The 24,918-nt window shown below is 35.9% G+C and overlaps 1 protein-coding gene across 6 annotated transcripts in view; it reads left to right on the top strand.

Moving 5' to 3' along the window:
• Csmd3 (CUB and Sushi multiple domains 3) overlaps positions 1-24,918 on the top strand; it is a 1,179,548-nt gene that overhangs the window by 157,949 nt on the left and 996,681 nt on the right. For all 6 annotated transcript variants that reach the window (XM_031358937.1, XM_031358936.1, XM_031358940.1 and 3 more), the window contains exon 3: positions 14,646-14,758. In XM_031358937.1, the coding sequence (XP_031214797.1) occupies positions 14,646-14,758 (113 nt within the window). The remainder of the gene's footprint in view (positions 1-14,645; positions 14,759-24,918) is intronic.

Below are 24,918 nucleotides of genomic sequence, written 5' to 3'. Positions count from 1 at the left end.
CTCACTCTATTGATAGTGTAGATAGAAGTTAATTTAGCTTCATAGGACACCACTTTTAATTGTCAGTCTGAATGCCTGTGATATTGGTCCTTTGCAGAAATTCCACCCCTGTGCCAATGGGATTAAGTTTATTCTTTATTCTGTTTTCTATCAAGTTCAGCACATCTGGTCTTATGTTGAGGTGTTTGATCTACTTGGAGTAGATTTTGTGCAAGCTGACAGATTCAGACCCATTCTCCATCATCCATGGGTAGTTGAGGAGGAAGTGCTAAGGCTGGCAGACAGAAGACAGAGAAATAGGATGGAGGGAAAGAGAGCATAAGTAACTTACCTGATTCCTAGTCAAATATGTTCTCAGGTAGAGAATGGTTCTGGTGGAGTAGTGCTAGGAGGAATGGCTGACAATGGTAGAGAAAGATAAGAGGGCAATGGGTCCTCTTCTCTGACTCCAAGTCTCAAGGAATGGAATTAGGTTGAGAAGGAGATGTTCAGATATGCAAATGGCAGCAGATTAATAATACTCTCAAGAGTCTATAGGTGGAAAGGAGAGCAAAAGTAGCCTATACAAAGGCTGTGCTAAAGGAAAATTTAATTCCTATAGTTATAACTCTTTTAAAATTCCAAATTCTTTTAATCATGAGTTCCTATACAATCTGTAGCAAAGAAAATAACAGAACAGAATAAACGCTCTTTAAAAAAAAAAAAAAAGAAACAGGATGTATTTGGGTACAGCAAGACATGATCATGTCCAAAACAAACATCCAGCAGAGACAATATACAATCTTAGGTATTTATGCCATCTGTGTGATACAGCTCCTCTCTTAGGATTATGCCAGCTCTACTTTACAGTCACTCCCTAATTGGCAAATGCTTCATGGTTCATCCTGGCATCCCAATTAGGGATCTTTAATTTAACTTAGGAGTCACCCTTACATCATAACATAATATCTTTCTAGGACCATTCTGCAAGGAATAAAATGTTATATATGTATTCAATGGACTCAACTGCCCATTCATAATCCCTCAAGATTGCATCCTGGATCCATACAAGACCAACATCAGCAAACAATACTGTCAAGTTCTGCTGGCAGATCAGAGTGTAGCTGATGCTCCTTGGACAAAAGTTGTATTACCTTCTATTCTTGGAAGTTACTTTCAAGGAAACGACATCATCTTAGGCTTTTCTCCTTTAATAAGTTTAGATCTTTACAAGATGGAGTTTCCAAGTTATAGGTTTGTCCTCTAGACACAATCATGATACTCATACAACCCATAAGGCTTCTTTTCAGTGGTGATGATCCTTAACAATTACAGCTGCTTTTTCAAAATCAACTGGAATACCCTTCTATCCTGACACTTATACAATTTCTCATTTCACCTTTACTCATGTTCTAAGTACACAGCTGAGTAAAGGCAAATTTTTCACCAAACATCAAGGAAATGATCCATCCATACCAGAGGGTCCGACTCCTTGATCTTCTCCAAAATTTCATGAACTAGGGCTTTTCTGTATGTCTATCCTTCAGTCACAAGAAAGCCACACAAAATTCTTTAAATTCTGTTTAAATATATAATGGCTTTTTAGACCAAAAATTGAAATACTTTTGCATTTCTCTCACATAGCTTTTTAAGGGCCATAAAAGCCACATGGTTATGTTTATTACAGTAATAGACCCATTCTTGGTACCAATTTTTATTTGTTTTGTTTTACTATTGCAATAATAAAATACTCTGATAAAAACAGCATTGGGTAGAAGGAGTTTATTTGGCTCACAATTTCAGGTTGTATTCTATTACGGAAAAGTCAAGATATTAGTAACTTGAATTTACTGATAATACTACAATAAGAGAGAAGAACAGAATGACACGATGCATGTATGCTCATTATTTACATGGCGCATGAGTTTATTAAGATAAACCATGTGTGGATTTAAGATCAGAATAATTATGACAATAATGTTTAGCATGTGTCAAACACAATAATCATTTTCATAAATTTCATTTGATATTATTCTCTTAACATCACTGTGAGATTGTACTTAGTAATAGCCACTTATTATTTTTTTTTAGTTTAAAGCTACTTGAATAATATAAAATTGCTAATAAGAGGCTAATTTGTTTTCTAATTATAGATGGTAGAATATTAGGTAGTTGTCACAGTCTACTGCTTTTCAAAAGCCTTAAAGCTTACAGAAATAGGCTCATTAATAGAAGAGTGTTCAAGGTGAAGACAGTAAGATAATGTTAAATATCAGACATTTCTTGTAAGTTATAAATTTATTACAGTTTATGTTTTCTCAGTGGTTGGTTGAGATTGCCTTTGGAATTATGGACATTTGTTGTCATAAAGATCTATGATGTCATGAATGGAATGAAAGAAAAAGTAGGAAAATTGAGACATTAAGTTTATTTTGAGGTATTTACAGAAGAACAAATATGAGTTGAAATGATTGCCTTTTAAATATTTCATTGTCTATTTCCCTGGACATATGCATAATATTAGCCTTGAACAAAGTTCATACTCATTGAGAAGAATTGTTTATAGCAGCAGCCTGTCTCTACACAGACTGAGCTGGTGAAACCTTCTGAGATTGTTTTTCAGGAAAAAATGTTATATCCATTAGATAATAATTTTATCCTCAGTGTAACTCTCAGAATTAAAAAAAATAATCCAACTTCAAAGGAGTTTAATAAGAAAAATTCAAAACAAATGTACTGAGACACGTAGATCACATAGACCCTTCATAACTCTTAGTAAATTCAGAATTTGGAATTGTTTCAGGAAAATATTAGTAATGAGCTCAGCTTTTAATCACAAAGGTGCTAGCATATAGGGGTGAAGGTGCTATTTACAACAAGCTTGACTTCTTTATGTTCAATGAGCTGTGTAGATGTTGTTAGTAAGCCATGGACACTTGCTGTCCTTTTATGTAGAACAAACTACAGTCTTGACAGCAGGCTGGGATTTTGGGGAATTCCCATGGATCCCATTTGAACAATAACTCAATTATATCTAACAAAATCCTAATACTAGCAACTTCAATTTGTGACAAGAGATGACCAGTTTGAATAACATGCACACACACACACACACACACACACACACATATGTATATATACATATAAATACATATATATGTATACATATACATATATATACATATATATATATACATATATATATATATAATTCTACTGTATTAAGTTTCCATACTACCCTTGAAATGGCTCTGAATTTCAGCACCCTCTTCCAATATCCCCTCCTTCATTTCCTTTGACCTTCCCATTAAGCCCGCAAAACATCTATAACTCTTTATCTATTTCCATTTCATAAAAGATCTCTGTACTCTCAAGTCCCTTACTCTTTACCAACAGTCTGTTGTTCTATGGATGGTAGCTTAGTTATCATTGACTTCACAGGTAATGTCCACTTATAATTGAATACATATCATATCTATCTTTCATGATTTGGCATAACATCACTGAGGATTTTTTGATTGTCCTATAGTTACTTGCAAATTTCATGATGTTTATTTTTTATGGATACATATTACCTTGTTATAAAAATGTACCACATTTTCTTTATCTTTACATTTGTTATATAAATGTTCCACTCATTTATTTTTCCCATGAGGGCTGTGATGGTTTGAATATGCTGCCCCAAGGAGTGGCACTATTAGGAGGTGTAGCCTTGTTGGATTAGGTATGTCACTGTGGGTGTGGGCTTTAATACTCTAGTCACAGCTGCATAGAACCCAGTCTTCTGCTAGCAGTCTTCAGGTGAAGATATAAAACATTCGGCTCCTCCTGCACCATGCCTGCCTGGACACTGCAGTGTTCTCATTTGATTATAATGGACTGAACCTCTGTACCTGTAAGCCAGCCCCAATTGAATGCTATCTTTATAACAGTTGCCTTCGTCATGGTTTCTGTTTTGTGTTCACAGTAGTAAAACTCTAAGACAAGGGACATCTAAGTTCTTCCCAATTTCTGGCTGCAATGAACAAAGTTGACGAAGTGTCAGGATGAATGACCATCTTTTAGGTATATACCCAAGAGTAGTATAGTTGGATCTTGAGATAGATTGCTTCCCAACTTTCTGAGGAATATCCATATTGATTTCCATCTTGGCTGTACAAGTTGGCACTCACACCAGCAATAGATGAGTGATTTCCTTACTTCATATCCTTGCACCATAAGCTGTCATTTGTATTATTGATTTTAGCCATAAGTTTTGATTTATTTTTCCTAATGGATAAAGAAGTTGATTATTCAAGTTTCTTATCCACTTTAATTTCTTTGGTTGAGAATTATCTGTTTAAGTCTGTGCCCCATTTTTGTAAGTTACATTATTTTATTTGTTTACATTCCAAATGTTGCCCCCCTTGCTGATTCCTCCTCCCAGAGCTCTTCACCTCATCCCTCTTTCTCTTTGCTTCTGAAAGGTTGCTCCCCTAACCTATCCACCCACTGCCACCAGCATCTCCCTTCCTTGGGACTTTAAAATTCTATAGGATTAAATGCATCCTCTCCCACTGAATCCAGACAAGGCAGTCCTCTGGTACATATGTACCGTGGGTGGGGTTGGGGGTGGGCAATGGACCAGCCCATGTATGCTCTTTGATTGTTGGCTTAATCTCTGGGAGCTCTGAGGAGTTTAGGTTAGTTGATATTGTGGTTCTTCCTATAGGGTTGCATTCCCCTTCGACTTCTTCATTCCTTTCTCTAACTCTTCCATAGGGGTCCTTGACCTCAAATGAGTAAGTATCTTGCAAGTATCTGCATCTATCTCAGTGATCTAATGGTAGAGCCTCTCAGAGGACAACTGTGCTAGGGTCCTATCTGCAAGTACAATGTGACATCAGTAACAGTGTCAAAGTTTGATGCTTGCACATGGGATGAATCCCAAATTGGGCTGGTCATTAGACAGTCTGCTCCATTTTTGTCCCTGCTTTTCCTTTAGATAGGAAAATTTGTGTCACAAATTTTGAAGATGGGTAAGTAGCCCCATCTGTGGGCCATGTATATCTGCTAGAGGTAGTCTCTTCAAGTTACATCTCTACTGTTGGATTTTGGCTAAAACCATCCCCATTGGGTCCTGAAAGCCTCTTATATCCCAGGTCTCTGGGACTTTCTAGAGGTTCCTCCTGACTCTACCCCAAACTGCTTCATATTTGATTCATTCTCCTGGCCTTCTAGGCTTTTATCCTTCCTCTTCCCATACCTGATCCTGCTTCCCCTTCACCCCCCTCCCTCCCTTCTCCCACCGAGGTTCTTCTCTCCTTCTATCTCCTGTGATTTTTTTTTTTCACCTTCTAAATGGGATTGAAGTATCCACACTTGGGCCTTCCTTCTTTTTAAGCTTCTTACATTCTGCTAGTTGTATCTTGGGTATTCTGAAGTTTTTGGCTAATACCCACTTAATCAGTGAGGGCACACCATATATGTCTTTTTGGTTCCAGGTTACATCACTCAGGATGATAATTTTTAGTTCCATTCATTTGCGTGCAAAATTCATGGTGTCCTCATTTATAATGGCTGAGTAGTATTCTATTGTGTAAATTAACCACATTTTCTATATCCATTCTTCGATTAAGGGATATCTGAGTTGAATACAGCTTCTGGCTATTATAAATAAGGCTGCTATGAACATAGTGGAGCAAGTGTCCTTCTGGTGTGGTGTGACATCTTTTGGGTATATGCCCAGAAGTGATCTAGCTGAGTCTTTAAGTAGAACTATTTCCAGTTTTGTGAGGAACCACCTGATTGATTTCCAGAGTAGTTTTACAAGTTTGCAATCCCACTACCAATGGGGGAGTATTCCCCTTTCTCTATATCCATTTTTAAATTGGATTACACACACGCACACATATGCCAATACCACATGTGTAATCAGTGAAAATCTCTTCCTTTCTGTGAACTGCTACCTTGCCTTTTGCAGTAAAAAAGCTTCTCATTTTCATTAGGTGCCATGTCTGAATTGTTCTTAGTGGCCACACTAATAATGGTCTGTTTTGAAAGTCGTCTCCTATCACAGTTACTTCAAAGCTCTTCCCTACTTTCTTTTGTATCAGGTTCAGTATATCTGGTTTTATGTTGAGGCTTTGATCCATTTGGTGTTAAATTTTATACAGGGAGATGTCTATTGATCTATTTAGACTTTCCTACGTGTAGACATCAAGTTGACCAGCAACATTGGTTAAGAATGCTCTCTTTTTCTAAATGCGTATTTCTGGTTTCTATATAAAAGAATTGGAAGTATGGGGATTTATGTAGGGGTCTAAATGCCATTCAATTGATAAACTTATCTAATTTTTTGTTTATCAATACCATGACAGTGTTTTTGTTTTTATTGCTTTGTAGTAAACTATGAAATAAGGGATTATAGTACTTCCAGTAGTTCTTACTAAGTTTTTCTATCAAGTCACTTCTGCAATATCCTATAGCATCTTATCCCTTCCACCTTTTAAAAAGAAGTCCCATGAGCAACTTAATAATGAGAGACCCTGTGTTTTGAGAGTTGAAATGGTTTTCTTACAATTTAAATTTCTTACAATTTTAATTTATTTTAATTATCAAGTTACTATGTTAGTGCTTTCCACTGGTGTAAATTTTTTAAGTGATTAATTTAATTCCCCCTATAACTACTTACAGTTAGTACAGAATGAAGCACCAAATCTTCACCATTTTTGTAAGACAGAATGCAACAAGACCAATGTCTCAAAGGGCATCATGAAACTATAATGGCACAATCTCTAACCATGTAACCATCAGCCTCTGCTGAGAAGAGACTCATGAAAGTGTACAAATTTCCAGTTGCTAAGAACTTTCAAGTGGTTTCACAAAGACACTGCTTTAGAAGACATTATTTTCTGTGCATTGCTCACCTCAGAAGTTAAATTGAAGCTGGGCATTTCATGAAAGTCTATTTGAAATATTTTAAATATGTAATTATTGTAAAGTATATTTTCCAAAAACATGTCATTTGAAAATTTACGATGAGATCTGAATTTAAATATGCAAATGTATTTCCATGTCACCTGTATTCATGTTTTCTTCTTTTTCATTTTTTATTGGATATTTTCTTTATTTGCATGTCATATGATATCTCCTTTCCCAGTTTCCATTCCAAAAAATAAAGGAAAAAATAAAAACCGTGTTTGTTCTCCCTGCTCACCAACCCACACTCTCCCGCTTCCTGGCCCTGGCATTCGCCTACATGGGGCATAGAACTTTCACAGGGCCAAGGGCCTCTCCTCCCATTGATGACCAACTTGGCCATCCTCTGCTACATATGCTGCAGGAGCCATGAGTCCCACCATGTGTACTCTTTGGTTGGTGGTTTAGTCCCTGGGAGCTCTGGGGGTACTAGCTCATATTGTTGTTCATTCTAAGGGGCTGCAAACCCTTCAGCTCCTTGGATCCTTTCTCTAGCTCCTTCACTGGGGACCCTGTACTCCCTGTATTCATGTTTTCTTGATGGTATAAAAATCACAATATATATCAGATAAAGGTATTTTCTATAAAGTCATTGTACTGATTCAGACATTGTGGGGATTTGCTGTGTTATGTATTATTAAATATTTATGCTATCATTTATTTTTTTTCCACGGGAATATATGATTTAGTGGTATAGCATCATTTATTTTTTTTCCCCAGGAATATATGATGTAGTAGTATAATGGGTGGAATTTCCTTAAAAAAAGGTTCTACAGAGCAACCATATTTTCTAGGGTTTGTCATTGAAGAAATGAAAGCTCAGAGATCAGTGTAAGCAGTTTAAATTCTTTTGGCTGACAGCCACTGGAGCATAGAAACACACATAATGTCTGATCTCAATTCAATTCTTTCTTCACTATGATTTTCCATCAGAATAACTTTTTTTAATGAAGGTTTAATTTATTTCTAATTCATCTTTGTTTCCTCATAAACATGAAGGAAACCTTACAAATATATGACACAGACTAGAGCGTAAACATTAGAAACAATGTAACTTCAAGACACTAATCCTAGCTATGGTTATGGAGTCACACTGATGAAGAAGCATTCTCTAATTATAGTTGCCAGTGCACTCATGAAAAAATCACCAATGGTTAGCAAAATTAGTTCCGTAATAAAAGTTAATATGTCAGGGTAGTATAGTGTTCTGGGATCTCATTTATAACATAATTCTCCCCTTTACAGAGATATGCATCTCTCTTCTCTCTCTCTCTCTCTCTCTCTCTCTCTCTGTCTGTCTCTCTCTCTCTCCCTTACTCTCTCTCTCTCTCCTTTCCTCACCATGCTCAGCTTCTGTTTTTCCCTAGCCTTGTTATTGGGACCTTTGCTGAGTGATCAGCATACTAGAGGTCAAATAATTAAACAGAACATACAATCTTACCCTTTCTCTTTCAGTAGTCAGAAAATACGAATAGTTCCTCAGTCAGTGGATAGATTGCATATACACATTTTTGGCCTCGATGTTGGCATTTTGTCTGATAGAGGGACACAAGAGGCTTCCAGATCCCAACAGGGAGAACATTAGCTGAAATACCCAACAAAGGGGAGAAAGAACCTGTAGAGACTATCTAGTGGATAGGCACGGACACCGGTTGAGGAATAGGGCCACGCACCCATCTCAAAATTATTAATCCAAAATTGCTCCTGTCAAAAGGAAATGCAGGGACAAAGAGTGGAGCAGAAACTGAAGGAAAGGCCATCCAGAGACTGTCCTACCTAGGGGTCCATCTCATCTGCAGACACCAAACCCAGACACTGTTGCTGATGCCTAAAAGCACTTGCTGACAGAGCATGATATAGCATCTTCTGAGAGGCTCTGCCAGAGCCTGATAGATACACATTTGCATGCTTTCAGCCAGTCATTGGACTGTGAGCACTGGGAACCCAACAGAGGAATTAGGGGAAGGACTGAATGAGCTGAAGGGTTTGCAGTCCCATAGGAAGAACAACAATATCAATCAACAAGACCCTTCAAAACTCCCAGGGACTAAACCACCAACCAAAGAGTACACATGGAGAGACCTATGGTTCCAACTGCATATGTAGCAGAGGATTTCCTTATCTGGCATTGATGGGAAAGGAGACCCTTGTTCCGGTACAGGCTTGATGACCCAGTGTAGGGGAATGCTATGGTGCTGAGGCTGGAGTGGGTGGATGGATGAGGGAGCATGCTCATAGAGGCAGGAGGGAGGGGGGAGAGGTAGGAGGTTTGTGGAGAAAAACTGGGAAGGGGGATAACATTTGAAATGTAAGTAAATAAAATAACCAATAACAAATAAAAAGAAAAAATAAAAAGAAAAATAGTAATAATGCTTTATTCTTATAAATGGTTTTTACTGTGAACTTGATCAGGTTTTTAAACCTATCCTTGTCTATCATGATTTTTTCTTTTTGTTATAAAAATTGTGTATTCATCAAGAGTAGAGATATTTTAAAATTATAAACAAGTAAATATTGAGGAAAATGTTCTGAATACACAAGCTTCAAAGTAGTCAGTAGGTTCCAAAGGTATTCCATGTTGAATTATAGGGATCACTGATATTTATGTAGATATTTAAAGTGTTTTCTTTCTAAAGTACAAAGGAGAGCTGTACCCTAGCTTCCCTGGCTGGGAAAGCTCCTGCCAATGTGATAGCCTAGTAACACAGGTACATCATAATTGTGTGACTGTGGGGCTGCATTTCAAGTAGGACACCATTGAGGTGAAATCAGATGCTCAGGGCTCCATTTGCGTATGTATGTGTAAATGTTTGAGATATTTTCCATTTCCCTGACCTTCCAGCTCTTCCTGGCTACCTCACATGACATGACTTATATTCTTCTTCTACCTTCAAAGCCAGCAATTGTATCACTCTCACATTTGATTCTGCAATTTCATCTTTCTCTCAAACCACTGTCTCTATTGTGTGAATCCCCGGGAGCTATTCAAATAATGCAGCATGACTTCCCACTCTGTAGCTCTTGATTATGTCTGTAATGTTCCATTAGCCATGTAAGATGACACATTAAAGAATACTGTAGATCTAAGCCTGGACTCAAAGACCATCAGTCAGATTTGGTTGTCTGGTTTTGATTTGACAAGGTTTTCTGATATTTCTCTCCATTATAAATGTTTTGATTTCACATATTTCTGAGACAGTTTCTGGTTTGATGTAGAAAAACAATGTGAATGTTTCAATGAGGGATATGATTTTGAAAAAAATATTTATCTATTTTATGTTTCTTTAAATTAAAATGTAATTATTATATAATTCCCACTTAACCTTTCTTCTCCAGATCCTTCCCATGTACATGTCCCATTTTGTCGTCCCAGTCTTTTATTCATTCATATTCATAGTGTACACACACACACACACACACACACACACACACACACACACACATATATCCCCTTTAGGGTGGGGCCCCATAAAATTTCTGCCTTCCACATAGCAAATGGTGGTATTCTTCATTAGCTCTTTTTTAGGCGGTCATATTTTTGAAATACCATGAGTACAGGTACCTTGTCATTTCTGAAAGATAGAATCTCACAGTAGATTTCCTGGGCTTCTATCTCTTAAAATCTTTCTGCTCCCAATTTCATGATGCTCCTTGAGCCCGAGGTGAAGAAATTGTGTTATATATGTATGCATTGGTCTGGACACACCATAATCTCTGCATTTTGATCAGGAAGGTCTCTTTTTTGTTAGAAAACAAAGTTCCTTTGGTGACACTTATCTGTCAGTATGAGGGTAAATATTTAGAATGAAGTTAGAAATTAAGATGGTTTCATAAAGTGGCAGTAGTAGGTTCTAATTTAAGATATTTATTTCACTTAAGAAACTAGCCCTCAGGTTTTGAGTAGGTCCTGATGAGTGGACATTAGTCCAATTTGGCACTGTAAATGTACAATAGTTGTACTTATACCTTGGCAGTACAGGGACATTTTGAATGAGGTAGTGTTAATGATGACACTGTATTTTTACTTATACATGTATGTCCCATAGATTATATGCATATGATGTAAAAATATATACAATATTTATGACAGTGTTGTTTATAAGACTCTGTATAACAAACATCTACTTACTAGAGAGGGAATAAATAAGAAATATTCATAGAATGGAGTACTGCATAACAGTGACCAATGACTCCATCTGCAGTAGTCACAGAACTAATGTAATAATAAGTCAATGAATCCAGAGGCAGCATAATTTTTATGCTTCTGTAATATAAATCTTTGAAATGTGAAAATCTATTATTGGTAGAAGTCAGGATGATAACTGTCTTTTTGGAAGAGCAATAAACAATGGGACATGAAAACACAATTCAGTATTATATGCAATGTTTCATTCCTTAATGTAAAATATATTATATCAGTTCAGCAGTTTGTATGCTTTTTATTTATATGAACTTATATAAAAGACAAAAGTAAGAGAAAAATCATAATCATTTTATATATGTATTAATATTCATTTCAGTTATTATTTTTCCCAGATTTAGAAGCTACATCTACCTTAAATATAGAGTCAAAGATATCTAAAGTTCCAATTTGAAATATTATACCTAGCAAGAGCTACCTAATAATTAAGTGTGACAGAATATTGGTCCTATAAAATAATTGAAAATATTTGATAGCATGACATAGAAATACTTGTAGGTGGAATGAATATTATACATGTTCAACAAGGAGATCCATTTAATATAATTTAATTGCTTTAGAATTTACATGTAGAGAGCTTTGACAACAAAAGACATAATAGACACAAACAAGGTCCTAAGCCTTGAATGAATTCAACTCTTCAGTCATCAAGGAGTCAGAGAGCTTAATTATACAACTACATGAAGCTGAATTCTGGCAACAGACTTATTGTTTTGAATTAGAGGCTGATATAGTTCAGAGCCTTGAGAAAGCCATTAAGTCTAAAGGACACTTTAATTGTAGCCTATAAGATGTTAAGCAAAGAATCAGAATCAGGTGAGCTCTCGGCAGACCTATGTAAGTGTGCAGTGATTATTAGCATTGTATACGTTTGTGGTAACTAGAACCAGGGATACAAATAGAATGCATTCATTTTTCATTACAAAGGTTTTGAAATATATGATACATAAAGACAGTGTCAATGAGTTCTAAATATCTTAGTCATTCTGAAAATGTTATGCAGCATTAATAAAAGCAAGATATACATTATTACAATGTTAAGTACAGATATATGCTTCTGATAACAGATACAGCTCTAATAACTATTTGCCAAAGAAACAACTCACAGTAAACAGGTCTGGGTAGAAAGTACAGTTTGTTAAGCCTTTGGGCACAAGCATGGTGACCTGATTTTTGATAGAACCATCCATGTTAAACCCAGTAGCAATGCTTGACTTAAACACTAATGCTGAAGGGTGAGACCTTGGAAGAAGAAAGGATTCCTTGAACTCATTGGCCAGCCAGACTCATTATCAGTGAGTCCCCAGTTCACAGATAGACCATGTTCCTCCAAATAAATAATCAAGAAATCTTGATCTTGATAATGATCAAGAAAGACATCCAATATTGATACGTGACCTCTACAAGCACAGAAGTTCAGAGGTATCAGCAAGAACATTTTCAAACATATTCTCCTGGTGCTCATATCACACACATGTAACACAAACTTATAATTTTCCAAAATGGCTTCATTATATGACTTATGGGATGCAGCTTACATAGAAATAGAAGAATTCAAAGTTATGAATACATCCTGAAATGGAAAAAAATGCTAGAAGATTTAAAAGTGTGAAAATATATTGAACAAAATCTAGGGAACCTAAATATGTCTTAAGGGTAGAATACATGATTACTACACGTGTATACACATGCTGTTGGCCTTTCTGCTTGTATGGAAATTTATCTAGAGACTTGTAAGTCGAGGAACCACACAGCTCTGAAGGAAGATCATACCCCATTTGAAGGGTATCACTAGACATGGAAACCCAGGAACCACACAGCCCTGGAAGGAAGCCTCCTCAACAGACGCATCTTAGTTCCCAGGGGAAGTTATCCCAGACTGAGCTGAGGAGAACTTCTCCACTCCTTTGCTTCTTCCATTCTTTTGTTCTTGGCTTTGTCCGATGAGTCACACCAGGCAGCAAACTTATAAATGGAATTTATTGGAAGGGTCCAGAATATAGAGGGACAAATACAGGGATGGCTGCTTCTGCTACAAGGAGATGACAGCCAGGAACTGAGCAGAATTAGCCTTTACAATAAGAATTCTTGTTGGGGCAGAGCTTTACAGAGTAGAAATTCCCAGTGTGTGTGTGTGTGTGTGTGTGTGTGTGTGTGTGTGTGTGTGTGTTTTACTGTTCAGAATTGGTGAGTTTTGTGGAAAACTCAAGTATTGATAGGTTTCTCTGCTCGGGGGCTAGTGGCATTTGATTCAGACTTTTTGCCTAAAATTAGTGTAATATGGAGAAGGTCCTATTGAGGGGCTGGAGATGACCTTAGTAACAGTTACAATGGCTGGACATGTAGTTTTGACAGTTAGAGTAGTCGGGGGAGCTTCCTGGCTGCCGGAGTGTCTCAGACAAAGACAGGACCACTCATTTGTAAACCCTCTTTGAGTTCACAGCAAGGAAGCCTTTCCCTGCTACTTAATTCTTCATGATTACCCAACACATATGTTATGAATTCTTCTAAAACCATGGTTCTCAAAATACGATACATTAGGTTCTGAAGGAAAAAGGTCACTTTCCAAAGGTACACAGTTGAAACAATGGACATTAACACTAGTGGATACTATTTGCTACTTTTATTGCATTGGCATTTCAGTCAAAGTACAAAAATGATGACACAAACTTTGTGTTATGGTACCACAGGTAAAGTAGAGGCTTTGAGTGAGTCCTAGCACTCACTTGGCATTCTAAGCATTTACTGACATTAATGAAGAAGTAATGCAGTCATTACACTTAAATGTGCCATAAGCTATCAATGAATTATAACTATAATTAACCTGAAATTTTAAATAACTAATTCATTCTAATGTATCTACATATTACTCCTTAACAAACAATAAAACAAAATAGGAACTAAAACTCTTGAGCCTATAAAAATATGTGTTGTCTTGTGGAAAAACATACATATATCTGAGTTGACAGCTGAATTAGCTGGGGTTTTTTGTCATAGAATATTATTTGTACCTGGAAAAGTAATGACTTTAAACTATTGTTACTTACACTGGAGTATTTAATTTCTACTTTCTTGTATATACTTTTCTGTCCCTACCTTCTAATTTGTTAATTGAAATAAGGACATTGAAGGAAGGATCTACACACACATTATAACCATCATACAAATCATGTATTCAAAAAAAATTTTCTTCTAAAGAACCACTTACTAAAACTAATGATGTACAATATTCTTAAATACAAATTTGCAAAATTCTCATTCCCAAAACTTGAACTAATGAGAATTTTAATATAAATGATACTGTTGATAGATATTATAAAAAGCACTACACTTATACTTATGTCAATAAAGTTTACTCCATATAATGTACCTTGGTGGTTAATTTATAATTAATTGGAAGGAAATATCTGCATATAATGAATAAAGAGAAAAAGAGAATTTGATGACATGTCTTCTAATCCCTTTAGAATGATTACACAACTAAGAATTCCATTTTGCCTTTTAGGTTAACAGGATTCCACCTACCACCACCAGTGACAAGTACCAAATCTGTGTTCTCACTACGGTTGACCAGTGATTTTGCTGTTAGTGCTCATGGATTTAAAGTATACTATGAAGGTAAGTGATGGTAAGATAAAAGACACCAATTCCATTTTACTATATGTGAACAAGAGTTTTCCAAGTGTGATGATGCAAGACTACTCTCTTTAGGAGTATAAGAAGTGTCAGTGTTTACCTATTTGTCCTAAATCTTGTGAAGAGATGGCTTTGTTTTTATTAAAATTTTATTTATTTTTATTTTATGTATGTGTACCATAGATATGCATGTAGTACAAGTGGTGGCCAGAAGAAGGTATCAGACTTTTTATTCCCCAAGGAACTTCTTTTCTTACCAATCACTAATATACTATAAACAGCTAGTGCCACTAGCTTTTATGTTTTCACACCAGCATAATCCTACGCATAGGAACAACATTCTTCTGTTTCCTTAAGAGTTAATAATAAAATGAAAATAATGCTTAATGAACCATAGTTTAGAATAAAAGGTAGTATAGTCAGAGTAATGGGTGGTATAGAGAAATCCCAGTTATACTGAGGATGCTAAAATGTATAGAAATACATATTTTTTAATTACAATGAATAAAATTCCTAATGATAAAAAAATCTCTTCTTGAATATTTCTGGTAAAAATCATAAATTAATAATGCTCTGCTTATTTATTTAACAACAACACTTATATGAGGGAAATCTGCCCCCCTCAACCACAGTAGTATTCTATCATTTTTTATCCTATGTATTAATGCAGCGTATAGTTGTTTAAAGAATATCCTACAAAACAATCTTGAAAAAAGCATAAATACAACAGTCCAGATTTTAGCATTTTATATCTGAGAAAGTAGCAAAATAAATATTATCTAATACAATGCTGTTTTTCCTCCTCCTCCCCTTTCTTCTCCCCTTTTCCTCCTCTTCCCCCTCTTCTTTTTCTTGTTTTTCTTCTTCTTCTAAAATATACTGTACCAAGGAAATAAAATGTTTCCTAAGTTTATCACAAATATCAACATATGTACATAGTTTTTTGTGGCATAGACTTCTGAATTTTTCTCTTTCAAGGAAAATTATTTTAATCTTCATTTTAATCATTTTTGCAACACATTTTCATTAATCTTGACAAGTTAATTCATAACATTCATTACTGTAATCATAAAAGTTTAAGTGTAATTTTGACAATACTTATGATGTTAAGGATGCAAATATTTTCTAAGGGCTTTTTTTTGGAAAAAAATCTTACATTCTTTTCATTAAACTACAAAGTTATTTTTAGGGTAGTTTGCACTTCACACAAGTACAAAGTATATTAAAAATATAAGAGCAGGTGGTGAATTTTGACATTAGCATGTTTTCTGGTTTAGCTGTCAAGTTCTATAAATTCATTTTCAAAATGTGTCAATGGCTATCATTGCTATTATAAATACGACTCTTACTGTCTCAATGTTTTGCTCACTGTAAATTTCTGTTGAATTTTTTCTTTAGGAAATTTTTTATACCTTTCAAATATACTTTTGAGATGTTCTAACTTTAAATATATAACAAAGTTATTCAAGTAGCAGTGAGGGATTGGCTACCACAGTTTGATGTCTTTGCAAGCATCTTATGTTTCTTGAACTTCAATAACATATTACCCTAGTTTCCCAATAACAAATTACCCTAATTTTCTGATAGTACACAATCTGTAGTCCTATAGCTCTGTATGTGAAAAATCTTAAAGATCTCTATTGGACTATTTGCTCAGGGTCTCACAAAGTGAAAATATGAGCTGGGCTCTCTTCAAAACGTACAGAAAGACCTGAACTTGGAAGTTTATTCTGGTCGTTATTCTAGGATATAATCTCTCAAGGTTGTGGAACTGAGATATATGGTTCATACAAGATGAAAGCCATGAGTACCTATTACATAAACATATGTCTCCTTTTAACATGACTCGTGTGGCTCAGAGCCAACCACTGACTCACTCATCATTCTGAGAGCACCACTGCAAAGTTTTAATTAGATCTGATTACTTCCAAAGTAAGAGAACAAAAGATTGTGATAATATTCACCAAATCCCATGTGTTTTCCCATGAATAGAATTGAATTATCAAGCAGTTCTAATCAATTTTACCAGTGTGAAATAAATGGCTGAAAAATACAAATACAACTGCCATCCTTGCCAGAAGTTTTGAATTTTCTCTAACTTTCATTAGACTACTCTAGAACATTAAATTAAACAATGGAGGGTGCAATTCTCATTTCTTCTATAAGAAACACACTAGGATACTCTTCACCATGGAATGAAAATATTTTTTTATTGAATTCCTTAGAGTCAAGCTGTGATGTATGAAATTTATAAAAACTGTTTTTACTATCAAAATGCAGGTGCTTATTTATTTTCCCTCCTTATTATTTCTCATTATCTTACATTTCTCATCATTGTTGGAAACATTTATTCACAGAATTTTTCTCTCATATGTCTTTTAGTGGTAATTTTAAGCAGGAAGAAATAGGTCCTCCTGTTCTCTGAAACAATGAGTTTGAGAAACACCAATACATACTACGTCATATAGTTAAACGTTTGTCGAAAGCTGGTAAGGGTACAGTTAGCAAGAAATGTATTTTTTTTTAAATGGGACAAATTGTGAGTAAAGTTCTCTTGCCTTTCTACGTACGATGAACACATGTCAGAAACTTTTGCCCTCTTTAAAAATAGGATTTTTTTCTTCTTTGGGAATTTCATTTGTATTAATCACATTCCCACTTCTACCCCAACTCCTCCCAGATCCATGTTTCCATCTCTACCATCCCAGTCCTAATCCCATCAAATTTGCATGGAGGTTTTTTTTTTCCATTTTTTCCTTATCAAGACCAATTTGTTCTTGCCAGACACTACTGGATGTGCATTCGTTCACTGGAGAGTGCTTGATTTACCAGAGGCTCTACCCTTTGAGAAAATTGTCTCTTCCTCCTCTTGCAGCTAACAATTGCCAATAACTACTCAGCTAGGGGTGGCACTTAATGCCCAGCTCCCCTCTCCATGCTGAGATGAGATCTGGCTCGAGCTTGCTAGGGTTTGTTCATGCTGTCACAACCACTGTGCATTCATATGTGCAGCTGTTTTGCTATATCCAAAAGACACTTGCAAGGAAGGAATTCTGTAGATACGTTCTATTTAGGGCTAAGCTTCCAGCAGTCTCTTATTCTCTGCACCTTGACCATGGTCTGTCTCTATGTTGATCACCATCATTTTCATATTTTAGTTTGGTAATATAAGAAATGTGGCTGACAACTCTAATATTGTGAAATATACACAGAAAGTTTTTGCTGTCTATCCATAATGGAGTGATGTGACTTTTTACTCAAGAAAGATAACGTAATAGTTTTCAAAAGGAAAGAATTGTAAAAAATAACACACCAAACAGTTGCAAACAATTATTGACATGCTCTACAATTGCAATCTGTATATGATTTTGAGAAATTTAATGGGAACTTTAATTTGTGCTTAAGCAATTCTGATAAGGACATAGTAGAACAAAAGTATCGCTAAAATAAAAACAGTTCTCAATATGTGTTAAAATGATTTGAAAAAGATAATGATAAATACATCAGTTATGTTTTTAAAAAGGTTATGATAAATATTTGATGATTAAGAGAACAGGTAGACTATTTAGATTCCACTCCCCTATTATATATATCATTGTTTTTCCCCTAAGAACATCAGTGCATCTTAGTTTTCATTTTGAATTGTAGAATTTGTTTTCAGTTCTTAAGCTTTAAAAGTCTAAACATGACTTTGAGCAAATGCATCTTATTTACGATAAAGTCAGTCATTCTCTGGCAAAACAGCTGAGTTGCAACAAGAGAATTCTATGCTATAACATTACAACTATTAAATCTTTGGTAAACATTTTATAAAGACATGTTATGATTCAGAGAACATGGTGGAACAACTGTCATTCATGTGAAGACAGCATTCTTGTTCATTGCCTTTTGAACAAATTGAATTCTTTTGCCTTCAGCTTTACACAGAGTAGATAAATTTACCCATTGAAATATTCTAATTCCAAAGTGACATTCTTGGCCAACAGACAATTTATGATAATGTTGTATCAGGGTTTTTTTAAAAATATGTTTTTGTTTTTTAATTTTTCTCCTTGTTCACTTTACAGGCTCTTTGGTGTGTATCATTCCTCCAAGATTAATGTTTCTATAGGATTCCTGAGTTTGTGATATTGAGTGGGTTTCCACTGTCTATACATGGTTTTTTGTGTTTTCTTGGCCTCCCTCCTCATGTTTCATTGCCCTATTTCAGCATTTTAGGTTTGCCTTTATCTTCTTTTATTTCTATTATTATGATCCCTTAGAAACTTGTTTATTTTCTAATGAGAGAAGAAAAGGGAGTGTATCTGGATTGGGGACATGGAAGTAGGAGGAATGGGAGGAACAGAAGGAATTTCTAATCAGGATCAGTCTCCTCCATAAACACAATAAAACAGAGATTTGAGTTTATAGATGTAGATTTATTTACTTTCATGCTGGCATTTCTAAATTAAAAATATTTTATCATACTTACAAAAATGCTTCAATGGTTTGAACAATGTTAGAAATAAGTGTTAGTAATAACACTTTAAATTTATCATATTTTGACAAAGTGTAGTAAGACAGCCTGCACAATTTCCCAAGTCTTGTTTCTAGTTATGAGTAGTGTGAATTTACAGAACTTTCCTATGAACATTTTTCTTTTTATTTTTAACTTATTTTGTTTTTCAAGACAGGGTTTTTCTGTATAGCCCTAGCTTTCCTGGAACTTACTCTGTAGACCAGGCTGGCCTCAAACTCAGAAATCTGCCTACCTCTGCCTCCCAAATGCTGGGATTAAAAGTGTGTGCCACTGCTACCCAGCTCCTATGAACATTTTATTTTTCTTATAAATGATGGTTTTTAAGTGATGCCTGCTTCACTCAAGCCTCTCTGTTTCTCTCAGGACATTCTGTGTAACAAATGCAGTCAATTTCTGAAAATTATTTTAAAAAATACATAGTTGAAGTCAATGTTATGCCATTTGTCTCAAGAGTGTTGGCACCTTGTCTCAATTTGGATCTCATTGTTTTGAATATTTTTCTTACAATAATCTGCAAGAATTTTGAGGTCACATGACAAGTTTTATATACTTTGCACACTTGTCTTCAACTTTAGCACATCCCTAACATAGTGTAAACATTTAATGAATGCTTGTTGAGATTCAGCTTACATAGTGTCCAGCTGACCACCAGAACAGATAATGAGGGAATATATTATATATATGTAATATATATATATATAATATAATAATGTATATATACTGCTTCAGAAGGAATAAAACATAAGAAAATGCATGAAGACAGACGTGAGAGTTATTTAAACTAAGGATATGGTTGTTTACATATGTGTAAAATATAGTAATAAATAATTTGAATGATTAAAAGTTCTTAATGTCAGTATTTTATGAGGCAATCTAAATACTAAGTTTATAATACATAATCTTTGTGTTTTACATAGCAAGAATGAGATGATACAAATCATCTCATTCTTATTTTATTATTCAGGTTGAATGAGTAATTTTCAGGTTTAGTCACATTTTTACAATCAATATCCTTCCTTTAAATATATTGCTAATTCTATCTATTTGCCTAATAGTTTAATAAAGTCATTGTTTTTAAGAGCTAAGTAGCACTCCATTGTGTAAATGTACAACATTTTCTGTATCCATTCCTCTTTTGATGGACATCTGTGTTTTTTCCAGCGTCTGGCTATCATAAATAAGGCTGTTATGAACATACTGAAGCATGTGTCCTTGTTATATGTTGGAACATCTTTTGGATATATGCCAAGGAATGGTATATCTGAGTTCTCAGGTAGTACTATGTACAATTTTCTGAAGAACCACTAGACTGATTCCCTGAGTGATTTTTCCAGCTTGCAATCCCACCAACAATGGAGGAATGTTCCTCTTTCTCTACATCCTAGTCAGCATCTGCTGTCACCTGAATTTTTTATCTTAGTCATTCTAACTGACGTAAGGGTGAGGTATCCCAGTCATGAAAAAACACACATGGTATGTACTCACTGATAATTGGATATTATCCCTAAAGCTAGGAATACCCAAGATACAATTCACAGACCAAATATATCTCAAGAAGGGAGACCAAAGTGTGGATGTTTCGGTTCTTCTTAAGGGGTGAACAAAATACTCACAGGAGGAAATACAGAGACAAGTGTAGAGACTGAAGGAAAGGTCATCTAGAGACTGCCCCACATGGGGATCCATCCCATATACAATCACCAAACCCAGACACTATTGTGGATGCCGAGAAGTGCTTGCTGTTAAGAGCCTGATATAGCTGTCTTCTGAGAAGCTCTGCTAGAGCCTGACAAATACAGAGGCATATGCTCACAACCAACTATTAGACTGAGTATGGGGTCCCCAATGCAGGAGTTAGAGAAAGGACTGAAGGAGCTGAAGGGATTTACAACCTCATATGAAGAACAATATCAACCAACCAGACCCCTCCAGAACTCTCAGGGAGTAAACCATCAACCAAAGAGTATATATTGAAAGATCCATGGATCCAACTGCATAGGTATCAGAGGATGTCCTTGTTGGGCATCAATTCCAGGAAAGGCTCTTGGTCCTGTGAAGGCTTGGTGCCCCAGTGTAGGGGAATGTGAGGGCAGAGAGGCTGGAGTGGGTGGGTGGGTGGGGGAACACCCTCATAGAAACAGGAAGCGGGGTGGGATAGGAGGTTTTCTTGTGGGAAACCAGGAAAGGGGATAACATTTTAAATGTAAATAAAGAAAATATCAAATAAAACAATGTGTATATATATATGTTTATGTGTATATACACATATGTACACACATACATATATATATATATACATATATATACTATATATATATATTGCTAAGTGATTCACATCTGCCAACTACATGAGTTTTTAATTTTGTATGAATGCTACTATGGAGATTAGGTGAAAAATATTACTACTTTAATTCTAATAATATATGAATATATTTTTACCTTAAAAAACAAATATTTTGATAGTCATTCCAGTTGACATGCATGTTAGTTTCATTAAAATATATCATGTGGTAGCCTAGAAATTATTTTTAATTTATTTCTCTATTTGCTAAACTGTAATAAGTTACTCAAACATAGCTTTTAAAGTTTTTGTTTCCAAATATTCTAATATGTAACAAAATATTATCCAATTATTTTGTTCAGTATGTAGCTTTCAATACAGTATACCAAGTATCTCTCATGCTATGCTATACAAACAATAAATAACCAATGTTTTCACATGTATTATCATGTCTGTACATTTAACTTTTTTGAGAAATATTTAATGAAGGAACCGATTTAAGCTACTATTTATTTTGTCTTTGCTTGAGAATTATTCAAGCAAGAAATTTCTTATAATGGGCATCCCAAGTATTGTTTGTGCTGAATAATGTAATAGTTGTCTCTTTGTTAAGGTTTCATGGGAATCACAATGTTGTCTCTGTATCATCTGCCCATGTTCAGGGTGAACCACAGAAATAAATGATACATCCATATGTAAAGACTAAAACAAAGGTAGAGGTGGAGAAAAGAGTCTGCTCATGATGTACAGCTCTGAGCTAACTGTTCCCTGCTAGGGGCAGCGAAAACAACAGGCAATATTCCCAATTCACTTAGAGAGATTGGTTACAGAGGTATGGGAAGCCTATGTAAAACGTACTTGTTACTCATTTGTTACCTTAATAATCCTTTCAGCAACTATAAAATATCCACCTTGGATACCTGCTTCCTTTTGAAGGGAAATGAATAGCAAGTAGATCCAGGGGAGAGGAGGTGAGAGGGCGCTTGGAGGTGTAGAGAGAGAAACTGTGACTGGATAAATTGCATGAGAATAGAATATAAATTTTTAAGAGAACTGATAACTATAATGTTAAAGAAACATTAAAGAAAAATTATCTATTTTATAGACACAGTTTTTAGAAAGGATAATCACCTTTAAAACTGAACTTTGCACTTTGCACTTTGCACCAAACTATAACATGGTATTGGCATTTGGTCTGTAGTGACAGACTTAATAGAGACTAGTGGCCTATCTGTAGATACTCCATAGTTTTGAGGATTCAGACATCATTAGCAACTATGAAGTTCAGACTTTTTGCAGTCTTTTAAATTTAACAAATTGATCTTCTACAAATTGCTTCACAATAACAATAAATCATTCAGAATACACTGAAGTATACTGCACCACAATCAAAGACTATATTTCATGCTCAGCCAAAGAAATAACATGAATATAAAACACTAGATTTCTGGAGCCTCACTTTCTGTCGACAGAAAAAAAAACAGCGTGGGACCTCCACTGATACAGTAGTCTGTTGCAGAAGGTAATGACCCTGAAGTAAAAGAGTGTGACTAAGAGCCTAATCAAACTTGCACTATGTTGGTAGAGGAGATAAGTTCCCTAGGCTCCTGATCAATGACAGGGCTCAGCGCTTATACAGAAGGATGTGGCAGCCATTGCAAATGGATGAATAACACATTTTTAACATACCAATAGGAAATTTTTATTAAGGTAATTTATTTGTTAAACATGTTATATTCAATATAATCTCTAAGTTTATAAGATTAGTATGGCAAATGAGAGTAGTTATTAGACAATTTATCTTATTTCATATAGAATTTTGTGTTATCTAAGGAAATCACAGTATTTAGCAAAGGAAGGTCCTTGTTTCTAAAATTGTTTCTTTATTATTTATTTGTTTACTTACTTACTTATGTATTCAATCTCCATCCTGCTCACTGCCCCACTCTGATCCCTGCCTCCTACAAGCTTTCCTCCCATTTTCTGTCCTTCTCCTCTGAGTGAGTGCTCCCCACATATTTCCCCACCCTTTCACATCAAGACTTCTGGGCTAGGCACATCTTTTCCCACTGAGGCAAAAAAAGGCAGCCCAGGCAGGCCTAGGTTCAGCCCTTGTATACTCTTTGGTTGGTGGTCCAGTCTCTGAGACCCCAAGGGTCCAGTTAGTTGACTCTGTTGGCCTTCCTGTGGAGTTCCTATCCCTTCCAGTGTCTGTAATCCTTCCCCCTACTCTCCCATAAGAGTCCTCAAGCTCCTTCCACTATTTGGCTGTGAGTGTCTGTATTCCTCTGAGAGAGCTGCTGGGTGGAACCTCTCAGGGGACAGCCATGTTAGACTCCTGTCTGCAAGCTTAACAGAGTATCATTAATAGTGTCAGGGATTGGTGATTGCCCATGGCAGGGATCTAAAGTTGGTATAGTTATTGGTTGGCCATTCTGCTCCACCCTGCATCCCTCCATTTCTTGTATACAGGAGAAGTTTTAGGAAAAAAGTATTGTGGGCTGGTTGGTGTCCATATCCCTCCACTGGAGTTTCTTTCTGGCTACAGGAGGTGGCCTCTTCAGGTTCCATATCTCCAATGCTGTGAGTTATAGCAAATGTCACCCCCATTGATTCTTCAGTGCATCCCTTATCTGAGTCTCTGTTGTATCCTGGAGTTGATCCTCAAGCTCTCCATCCCAATCTGTTGCAGATTTCCATTCATTCTCATGGACATCTGACCATCTCTCCTGTCCCTTCCCACACCTGGTGCAGAACTACCCTCATTTCCTTCCATAACCCTTCTCCCTGTTGTGGGCTGGCCAGTTTGGGTCTCTCTCAACACATGGGGAAACAGTATCCTGGTCAGGTCGGCAAGGCGTTGGTGAAGAAAAAATAACAGTCACGACACAAGGAAGTGCAGAATCTGAACGTATTTTCTCAAAAATGGCATCAGACTTTTACAGTCATTACAAAAGAGAAATGAAAAATCTGGCAGCTCAGTGGTCAAGGTACATCTGAGGCCATCTAAAACACATTGGGTCTAAAACAGCAGCCATCTCCTCTGGACCAGTGCAGCACCCACAGGCTCCCAGCACACTTGGGCCTGTATAGGCCCAGCCAGGGTCACAGGGGGCTGCGGGTGAGCCAGCCAGGAGGGTAGAAGCTCGAATCTTGAATGTCAAATCTCGAATGCACACTGCTACACACACTGTCTCCTTTACACACATACTCAGCTCAAGGTCCTGCCCATCCTCCTATTGAAGATCGAATTTTCAATCCTCTACTATACACATGCTGCCAGAGCAATCAGACCCACCATGTGCAGTCCTTAGTTGGTGGTTGAGACCCTGGGAGCTCTGA

Source organism: Mastomys coucha, unplaced genomic scaffold (genome assembly GCF_008632895.1).
Source record: "Mastomys coucha isolate ucsf_1 unplaced genomic scaffold, UCSF_Mcou_1 pScaffold7, whole genome shotgun sequence".
Lineage (NCBI taxonomy): Eukaryota > Metazoa > Chordata > Mammalia > Rodentia > Muridae > Mastomys > Mastomys coucha.
Note: the sequence above shows the minus strand (reverse complement) of the source record. Positions and strands in the feature narration are given on the sequence as shown.